General features: G+C 33.7%; 1 protein-coding gene across 1 annotated transcript; it reads right to left on the bottom strand.

Annotated features, from left to right (window-relative positions):
- Nucleotides 1-4,744: 4,744 nt before the first annotated feature.
- Nucleotides 4,745-10,525, bottom strand: LOC100800640 (NADPH--cytochrome P450 reductase 1). Its single transcript, XM_003541568.4, has 18 exons — nt 9,926-10,525; nt 9,764-9,823; nt 9,593-9,669; nt 9,439-9,496; nt 9,263-9,349; nt 9,133-9,169; nt 8,271-8,340; nt 7,979-8,170; nt 7,803-7,895; nt 7,483-7,708; nt 7,292-7,375; nt 7,046-7,197; nt 6,529-6,625; nt 6,122-6,271; nt 5,954-6,031; nt 5,717-5,839; nt 5,518-5,631; nt 4,745-5,168 (listed from the first exon to the last, which is right to left on the bottom strand). Exons 1-18 carry the CDS (start codon nt 10,268-10,270, stop codon nt 5,088-5,090), a joined length of 2,124 nt encoding a protein of 707 aa, XP_003541616.1. The 5' UTR covers nt 10,271-10,525; the 3' UTR covers nt 4,745-5,087.
- Nucleotides 10,526-11,147: the final 622 nt, after the last annotated feature.

Genomic DNA, 11,147 nt, shown 5'->3' on the forward strand with positions numbered 1-11,147 from the left:
AAATTTATGTCTTTCACATATCTACACATGATGTCCTATGCATCCTCAAACAGAGTAAAAAGGAACAACTGACCCAACCCTTGAAGCCAACCCGTGACCAAAATTGGTGAACAAACTCCATCAATCTCATACACATTATTGTCAGTGTGCTCACAGACACATCTTTGCGAGGTTGAGATGGGCACTTTCAGTTTAGAGAGATTTTGAAGGGGAGTGTGTTTTTTTGGAAGAGATTAAATAGGAGGGAGACAAAGATGGGAGGAGCGTGTTTAGCAGGGTAGTTTGGGGAACAAAATGAAAATGGGGAGTGTATTAGTACAATGGGGGAGTGGAAATAGTAACTACCTCAGACTAATAGAAAAATTCTGGGCTTCTCAAAAGAGCCCGAATCATATCCCAATTTCCTTTGTCCCTCTAGGTCTTGCGGTACAAAACCCTAATTACCGCTTCTAGCTCTCGCAGCGTCCCAAGTTTTGCTAACGCATAGGAGGTTTTCAAATCCAATCCAAGCACTAAAATCCACATTTTTATAGTTCGAATCTGTTTTCATATTCCATTTTTTAAATTGAACTAAACCGTATCCCCTTGTACTATTATGATTATTGTCATATTTTTCTTGTTCCACCGCAAATAAAATCAAGTGACCATCCCGTATAGTTAATAGAAATGACCATAAGAATCAATGTCATTGTATCACTGCTTAAGATGATTGAAGCCTTTCTGTCTTTTAGGTACTAAAATATCAAATCACACCATTACTTAAGATAAGCAAACTCATGCTATTACAATCAATTGTTGTCATATATTTTAGTGACTTAGAAATCAAACTATTTACTGAAGTAGCTAGTTCTTTAAAGAAAATATGCAAAACATTTTATTAAAGGGAAAAAAAATATAAAGTTAAATTGTGCTATTTGAAAAATGCTGGTGTGTTAAAGAAATATTTTAAATAGTATTAGTCAAGAAACTGAATCATCCAATGTAGTCCAATTTGCTTTTAATCGAATTGGATAGTAGTATATTCAATCTTTTTCAAACCATGTTGCAGTTTAAATTCTCATTGTAGTTTTCACTATGTTTTCACATTGTTGTGAACACTGGAAACTAGAATTTACAATCATTGTTTTCACTGTTTTGTAACATATTTTGGGAGGTAGAAGATAACATGGTATATGGTTTCTGAATCGGGTTGTTTGAATTGAAAAAAGTGATATGAAGTTAGTTTATCTTGCTCAAAAGTCGAAAATACTTTTTACACCACCTAAATATTATTGCCAATGCTGATTCACGTCCTATCTGTCATCCTTGTATATTTTGTATATAATTTTTTTTTTATATAATGCGGCAACATTTTGTTATTTTTGTACTTCTGAACATGATAAAAAATCCAATACAACAAGAAATAAAATATGTGCATTTCCTCCTTTGAGCCGACTTTGTATAATTTATTTCTTCTAAAATTTATTTCATTTTCACCTCCTTTGAGAGTGTCATGTCTTAAATACGTTAGTTAAGTCTTATTTCATTGTTTGTAACTTTGTATTTCTAGATGTAACAATGTTCTCTACCTTCGAGGAGTACTGGAGGATGAGGAAATCGAAGATGCTGCTGAAGAATAAAGAGTGATAAAAGCTGCTAATGGCTATGACATAAACAGAACTAGAATTTTCTATTGTTTTTGTATCTTCACTTAAATTTAGGTTTTTGTTATTATGTGTAGAGATTTGAATCAATGATGCACTCGCTTGTGAATAGGGTGCCTATGTTCAAGTTGTCTGTTATTTTATTTTTATGCTTCTGAACAGGTTATTTTTCAGTTTATGTAATCAAGAGTAATCCATATCATTTAAACACATCCATAAGTCGTCAAAATAATCATCATACTCCTATTATTTAAGCCTTTTCAGAAGAAATCAAGCCATGGTATGGAGCAAAATAATGATAGATGTTCACATTATATTCCTTCAGGTGATTCTACGTAAATCTCTTATTGCATTGTGGTTTTCATATATTTCAAATACAGGTGAGATTTGTACCAAAAAATTCAGGTGAGATTGAGACTAACTTTTCTACAATGTTATAACTTTTCATCTCTTTTTCATATATATCAAAAATCGCACTTTCATCTCTCATTTTACTTATATTTCACTTTATCTTTCTTCACTTCTCACTTACATCTCTTTTTCATATATATCAAAACACAATGTTAATGTTTTTCCTTTTAAGATCAGTATTCCTTGAAAACTAGGTAAAAGTACTTAATTACAAAATGACTTTAGACATTGTAAATTTAATACAAGGAACCGAAGGACAGTTGACATTTTCAAAAGATTAGGAATACATTACTCCATTCGTTTATTTTGTGCCTTTTACATAAAACTTATAAAGCTAATACTTGTAAAAAAAAAAATGCCACTTTTTAGTGAAAATCTTATACTCAAATTGAAATGATTAAAAATTTGTTTTTTCTTAAATTGAAGTTACTTATTTTTATCATTGATTTAGATTAATTGTGTATATTTTTCTTATACATGTTTCTTAAATATTTTATTTTATTTTTAAAAAATTTACCTAAACGATGAAAACAAGTCCGTATATTATACTTAATATTTCTTGTGTAAATGTTTTGTGTGCAAAGTTATCAAGAACCGATAGAAAAGGAGGGAAGAATATTTCATGAAAGGGTCTTGCAATCAATATTCTTAAAATATTGATTAAAAAATTTTAAAAATATATTCATCCTCAAAGAACATAAAAAAAAAAAACATGAACATTACAATTTTATACATTCTAATAAAAATTTCTTTTTTTTTTTAGTTTTTTAAGCAATTTCCTAAGAACACTATATATAATATTTTTCATCATGAAAACAACTAATAAATCATGATTAGGTAAAGATTAAGACCAATAGCAACTCTCTATTATGGATTTCACGTGTGCACAATGTTTTGGCCGAAAACTCCGTGTTTTGCTCAAACAAAGGAAAGGGCCCACATTTTTTTTGTGGCTGAAATTTATTGGCACGTGCACTCAAGTGGTGCGCGGTATTTAACTTGAATAATGTAGGTGGGAAAGTTTGGTGGCCTCATGCTTCATTTCTCTAGCAACTTCCACAGCTTTTGATTTCTACAAAATTTATGGTGCGAAGGCTCGAGGGAAATTAAATTGTAATATAGTTTGTAAAAATATATTGATTGAAAATATCATAGCTCAACGTTGGTTCTTTCAAGTTTGGACGAATTGATTTTGCTCATCTTAAGACATGAAAAATATAATTATTACAATGTTGATTCCTAAGTAAATTAGTCGGCAATTTAGGTGGTGGTGCCATGAAGTGTCTACCCCACCTTGGCCAGTCCGAAAAATGAAATAATACGCATTTGGGAAAGTTTACGAAGAACGTATATGAATTAATGAAAATGATTTGCATGGCTGATACTCACGCAGGTGTACAACCACTTTAAAAAAAATCATTAATTCAATTCAAGCAATCTCAATCTAATAATTTCTTGACTTACTTCTCGCTGACAGAAGGCGGCATCCGTCACAATTGAGAGATTCTTTATAAAAAAAATGATTGACTTTGTTCATTAAATATTTCGTATCATGATGTAATAAGGGTTGAAAAATTTATCAAATTGTTCAACTAAATTTAATATGGTTGATTGCGGATGCTCCACCGCGGCATCAACAGTAAGATTAATAATTGCCATCATTACAGGTGGAGAATAATATGATTAATATACTCCATCTTATAGGATTTAGCTAACAATTACAACGATTTATAGTTTAATCTACTTTTTTTTTGGTGAATTATAGTTTATTCTACTAATATTACATTAGGTTGATACCCATCTCATATTTATGTAGAACTGCAACATTAAATGAAAATGAATTAACTGAGGTATAACTATTGAAAATATGAAAAGGGGGTAGTTGTAGGCGAACAGCTATAAACCACTAACCCCCTTCAAAAAAACAAACTATAAACCACTAATTGCTTTAAAAAAAAGCTAGACCACTAATATAGTAAATATGGCATTGGCGTGTTATTGTTTTTAAAAAGAATAAAATTTCGAGTATTAAAGAATTTTTTTATAGTAGTAGTATTCTTTAAAAACATTCTTTAACTTTTAATGAGTTATTAAAGTGAAAATTTAATTTTTATTAGAGAATATTACTAAAAATATTTATAATCTATTCAAATTTGATTTTATATAATAACAGATGATGTATCCAAAACTAAAACACAGTAAAGAAAATAATCAGAAATAAATTTTATTTTGCCAAGATTATCAACAGAATAAGTTGGGATTTTTGTTGACATTTTATCTCCTTAATTTATATATCAAATACCTCAATTCCCTTACATCTGGATCAATTCTAACTAAACTATTATTTTTAAATATGCTTCATTATTAAAAAAAATAATGACATGCCAGAAAAAAAAATATTGTTTCTTTCTAATTATGTTAATAATACTAATATTAAGAAAAGCAAAAGCATTGAATTTAACTGATCACAAATCTATACGTAATTTATATACTATAATTGAAGTTATCAAAATTTGATCCAATATTAAATATATGCATCCTCAAATCGGTATGAATGAAAATTGGAAAAGGCAATTGCTTAAGAAATTGGGATATGAAAATTACAACGGATCCAATAGTAATTTGCATGGGATTATTGCATTTTTTGGGATATTAAATTTAAATCTAGTAATAACACTTGCACAAAATAGTTTCTTTACCTCCAAACATTCTTTTATAGTTCATACAGTACAAGGAATTGTCTGCGTCTCTGAACCTTTCTTTGAGGTTCATCATACATTACATGAAAGCTAAAGTAAATCGTTCATAGTCTAGGTATAAACAGTATATAAATTACACGAACCAAAAAGAATTCTTTAGAAAATATAGTGAAAAAGAATGGTAGGAAATGTTGTCGGGATGGCAACAAGAACCCCCATCAATTTTGAGGGCACTATGAAAGGTGGCGCAAATAAGGCCCTTTCAATATCTTATAGCCATAACTCTAGGTTTTATTAATATCTTCGTCACCCCGAGGCTTGCATTCAGATATCATCACCATACATCGCGCAAATATCTGCCAGTAGTTTGTAGATTCTTTACCATGCTCTCAGCCTTGGAACTATCGAGAGAACCCTGATATGATTGATATTCACAAAGGAACTTGATTAGCCACATACTCAATTTTTAAAAATTCATCAAATCAGCAAAAGGTTTGGTGGAAAAGGAAAATTCATAGTGAACAATATCACGGAAGACAAAAACCCTTGAGCCTTCCCAGAAGAGACAACCTCTACAAAATAGGCATGATGTCTACGCAGCAAAGATATTTTGTTTGGAATTTATATGTTAACAACAAATCTAGAATATAAAAAATTGCTGCAGGTAGTAGCAGCCACTAATATAAGGTGCCAAATTCGCAATCACCCTCACCCATGCCATCAATTTAAGGCAATTCGAGATTTTATTATTTAAAAATATATACCTGCTCTTGCAAAATTGTGTGCAGGGCACGGTGTACATCCCTGGCCATGCCCTTGGCATCACCACACACATAAATGTAAGCTCCTTGAGATATCATGCTCCAAATTTCTGAAGCCTGCAGGCACATGAACCGTCAATTAAGGCATGGCATACCGCGTTGATTGGTAATAAATAAATCGTATCTGGGAAAAAGTAAGTACCTTCTCCATCATTTTATGTTGTACATACTCCTTGGTGGGTCCCTCTCGAGAGAAGGCAAGAATGAGCTCAGAAAGTGCACCAGTATTAACGAAGTGATTCAACTCGTCTTCATAGATGTAGTCCTTTAATAAAAATTATTAAAATAATATTGGTAAGCCGACCTAAATTATAATTAACTCATAAATCTCTTTTCAGAAAAAGAACTCATAAACCTACATGGAGGATAGATAACTCACCATTTGACGGTTCCTGCATCCAAAGAATAAAACTGAAGGGCCAAGTTCAGCTCCCCCTCCTTTCAGAGCTAATCTTTCCTGAAGTGCAAATAAAAAACAAAATAAATAATTAGCATAGTAGATGGATGAGAAAGAATTAGGAGATCAAATATCAAGTTGATTATAAACCTGCAAGAAACCCCTGAAAGGAGCTAATCCAGTGCCTGGACCAATCATGATTATAGGCACTTTATTATCAGCAGGGAGTCTAAAGTTGGACGTCCTAACAAAAATAGGAGCCCAACTGCAGTCCTGGCTTTTCTCCAATGGCACAGAATTCTGGACATCAAACCAAATGGTAAGTTTTGTTTTGAAATGGAGAAAAATAAACTCAGAAGATTATGGATATCTAAAAGAACCAGGTATTGTCATCAAAAGTGGCCAGGCATTGATAATAAAAATACTATTCAACCATGGCATAGATTTCCTTTGTCAAATTCAAGCTGATACTTGTACTTAAAGACAATCTTTTTAGTAGATTATACTTTGCCGATCTTAAATAGTTTAACCATAATATAGGAAACAAATATAAGTACCTTCATCCATGTTGAACACACTCCCTTGTGAATCCTTCCAGTGGGCATTTTATCATGTACTAATGCACAGGTAACATGAATTCTGTTTGGCACCATTCTGTTAACAATTACAGCAAACAGCCAAATTGTAAGTACAAGAACATAAACTTATGATATGCAGACTTAGGAAGAAGTAAACAAATCACAATGCCACATTTCAAGTTTTGAGAACATTGAGAACAGGCTCAGACTTAAGAATGTAAAGGAAGTTCAAGATTAAATGGGTTGGCTAAAAAATATGTCGGTACGACTTCGGAAATCAGAACATCTTAGATATTGCACAGTTGGTTGCCAAATTTGCTGACAGGTATGCACTAATTATTACTTTTTATTGCTACAAGGCTAAAGACAAGCAAGAACGTTCAATAAGGCTTCTCCAACTTGGTCTTCGTTTTTACTAGTCTCTTCCCAGTCACTGCATGCCAACCAAATACCACATGTACAAACAGTAATGCAAAAGCAATAAAAAGAAATTAACCTTGGAGATGAGGAGATTGAATAAAATCTAGGCTGCAGGCGAGGAGCAACTGCTGCAAAAAAGACACCAATTGGAGGTTTGGCTGATGGAAATTCAGCCATGACCTCAAGGAGACTTCTCTGAGAGGTAATCACCCATTCTGAATATTCATCCTACAAAGGCACACAAGAGTAGCATACGAATGAGAAAAATAAGTAGAAAAAGTTACTTAAAATTCCCTTGATATAAAATAATAAAATATTAAACCTTTCCAGCAGGTGAGGCAAGATGTCTTAGTCGATCAGCTTCAGATGGATCAGATGCATGAGCAGCTAAGGCAAGCAAGGCAGACTGGAAAATATGTTCAAAGTATTATTAATTGTGACATAAAGTAAATCTCTTGAGCAGATAAAGGGATATGTTTGAAATTAAGGGTGCATCAAGCTCAAAACAAGCACCTTTTTGGGTGAACTCAAAACATCCGCATATTGTGCAAGTGCTTTTCTTAGAGTACAGGGTGGGAATGTAGGTGGCAAGGAGCTTCCACCAAGTGGTTTTCCATCCTCATCATCAGTATGGATTGAGAAATAGGTATCTGGTGACAAACCTATTAACCTTATCGCCTCTTCCACAGTTTCAGACAAATTCTCACAGTAAACACCAACATGGTCCCCGGTTTCATATCTGTGAAAAAAACAGCATAAGAACAAGGAAAATGTAAGAACATTATATAAACAAATGTATTTCTACAGTTATATTTCCACAAGCAGATACTTACGTAACTCCCGTGCCTGAAATGTCAAATTCCAAATGAGTGCAAGATCGATCAGATGCAGGAGTATGAAGCTCCTTTCTCACAGCCACATTTGCCCTGCATGAGTAGTATTCATGTCAGATTATACTTTACATATGGCATAACTGATTTGCAACTGAATAACTACTATTCTAACATACCTAACTGGATGTTGAGCATCCACAATGGCATGACCATTTACATTATGCCACTTCTTTTCGTCGACAGAAGCTTCCAATGGATCATGAATAACAACCCGGTACTCTAAAACAGCAGCAGTATATGGTGTAGACACAGTTGTATCGTCCTCATCTCTAAGCAAGTCATCCAATGCTGGCCAGAGTTCTTCTTTCCTGCAATAACAGTCATAGTTAGGGAAGGAGGGAAATAAAGCATAAAAAAAAGATTCCTGCTCCAGTATATTCATGTCAACTTAATTAATTATTTCAATACCATGCAGTAAAGTCATCCTCAATGCATTGATCATCATCTCCTAGGCCCACTGGCACAAGACGCTTCCCCCCTGCAATTGCAGAGGACAGGTCAGATCAGATTCAAGGTAAGAAGTAGAACTATCAAAGTGTGAAAGATTAAATAGAATAACATAAATTTTACAACTATAATATATAATTAAGCTTTGTAATACATGAACTTAGCTGCCTACAGTATTAATATGAATCATGTTAAATGACAACCCTGGCAGAAATCAAATTCATTAAAAAATTGCCCACTTATGTTACAACATTTCATTTAGTGTGTTAATTTAATTATCTATCATAGAATCTGGAGAATCAGCAAAAGGTTACTTTTCAACCAACATAGTTTAATTACTGGCAGAATTCTTATGAAGTAAAAATATTTGGGATCACGGTCCCCTCTCATGTGAGGGTCATGTGAAGAGAAAAAGAAATAGAAAGAATAAAGTTGTGTTAGGATTGTGGGTCCTATGCAAGGATTCTAATTTTGAAAAAACCTTTAGCGTCTGATTCTCTTTAAAAATAACCCATCAGTGAGATCCAGATCCAAAGAATTGAAGTAATATTCACCTAAAAGACTAGCGTAAGGCAAGGAGATAGACTGCCCAATGCCCATGCATTTACAGTGCTTAACTACTAAGAGTTTCAACCTTTGGAAAACGATTGCATAGAAGTGAAAGATATGAGTTGTTTTTATTACAAAAACTTTTTTTCTATTATTTATAGCATTGGTTGCCTTCAATTGTGATTGTAAAGCTGTACAAATCAAATTTAAATCTGCCAATTCAAGTGGGAATTAATTAAGTACCGAAAGGGATCAAAAGGAATGAATAGAATACCTTGCTCAGCAAGCATGTCATCCACTACCTTCGCCACCTGCATTAATTGCCAAAGCAACAAGCAACTCCATGATTAAAATCAAATTAAAACCTTTAGAAAGCCAGAAGATTGTTGGAACTCAATGCAAACCTTGTTAAAATGCTCATATTGCCTGTTTCCAAGGCCAAACACACCATAGTGAAGATTCTCAAGCCATCCTTCTCCTTTCTCACCCCCCTAAAACAACAAAAAGAGCACAAAGTCAACACATAACCCAATCATTTCACTCTCAACATTAATGCCACCGGAGCCCGTCTCAAACTCACCTCCGTAAACCATTTATAAAATCTCGCTGCATTATCAGTTGGCTCACCATCACCATATCTACACCCACACCACAACAGATTAAATAATAACAAGCACAGAAATATTAATAGAAACAAACCAAAAGGAAATAAATAAATGATGAAAGACACTCACGTAGCTAAAAAGAAAAGAGCGTGAGTCTCCTTTTTGAACCTTTCCTCGTATTCATCGTCATCGGCAGCATAATCATCCTGCTCGAAAAATCCCGAAGCATAAGCATAAAATCGGGGTAATAATTAACAGATAAAAACGGAAACACAAGAATAGATACAGTAATAACAATACCATATCGACTACTCTGAACGTGGCCTTATCGTATCGCGCCTTGGCCTCTTCCGCTATGGCCTGTTGAAACGAAAAATTCAATTAAAACGAGGTTCAGAAGAAACAGAGAGAGAGAGAGAGAGAGAGAGAGAAAATGTAACTATTGAGTTTTAATAATTATACCTTGGCGAAGCCTTCGGCGGTGCCGGTTTGAGTGCCGAAGAAGATGGTGACCTTCTTGGTGCCGTCGTCGACCTCGATTTCGGGAAGCTTCTCGATAACGCGCTTTGGTGGTTCGAGAGGCTTGGCCTTGGGGGAGGAGGATCTCCGCCAGATGAAGACGACGAAGCAGCCGACGAGGACGGCGACGGAGGTGGTGAGGAGCATGAGGAACTGGCGGTTCTCGAGGAGGACGGCAGCTGCGGCGTTGGAGGAGGAGGAGGAGACGTTGGAGGGGTCGAGCTTGCCCTTGATGATGGCGGACATGAGATCCAGAGGGGAGATCTTCATGGAGCCGGAGTCTTGCATGCTGGTGGTGGTTGAAGAAATTGAAGGAAGGAAGAGTCTCTTCTCTCTCTCTCACTCTCTGGTTGGTGCGTGTAATGCAACAAAGTAGTTGGGAGTTGAGAGAGAGACTCTGAAGAAAGAAAAGGGTGGGAGAGAGGAGGTTATATTGTTGGGAGGGAAACAACACAACACAACACTGAACCAACAACGCCCACCAACCCAGACCGGTCAAATCCACCTAACACACCTCCCTTAACCCTGGTTAATGCTCACCATAAATCAAGTCTCAAGTTTAACAAACGTTTATAGATTTATACAAATATATTTTTGAATATTTACGAGTCAAATTTTAAGTTGAGGATGAGAATGATGTGAGTATGTTTGTTATCAACTCGATTAAATTTTGTTAGTCTTATACTTTTTTTCTATATTAATTTAATAAATTAATTAAAATATTTAATATACATTTTCTAACACTTAAAATTTATTAGGAAATTGTAAAACTTAAAGAGAAAATAATTAAATGAAACATGAAGTTCATTTTTTATAATTTATAATAAAAGTTAATTAATAAAAAATATATTCTTAAGATTTCTTCTAATAATATAAAAAAGTGTGCTTCTAAAAATTTCTTTTGATAATATTGGAGGTATCTTTATATTCTACCACTTTTAATAAAAAAACAATAATTTATTTTTTTATTTTTATAATAACTATGTTGAAAGTTTGTTAATGGATATGAAGATCATTATTTAGTTAAAGTAAATTATTATCGGTTATATGCGTAATACGTTATATTGATAGTGAATAGAAATAACATTCAATGTATATTACCTCTTTTCCTAATCTCTATCGAAAATTTCAACGTTGGTTTTATGAAATTTGGTCTTACCTAATA

This window comes from Glycine max, chromosome 13 (genome assembly GCF_000004515.6).
Source record: "Glycine max cultivar Williams 82 chromosome 13, Glycine_max_v4.0, whole genome shotgun sequence".
Lineage (NCBI taxonomy): Eukaryota > Viridiplantae > Streptophyta > Magnoliopsida > Fabales > Fabaceae > Glycine > Glycine max.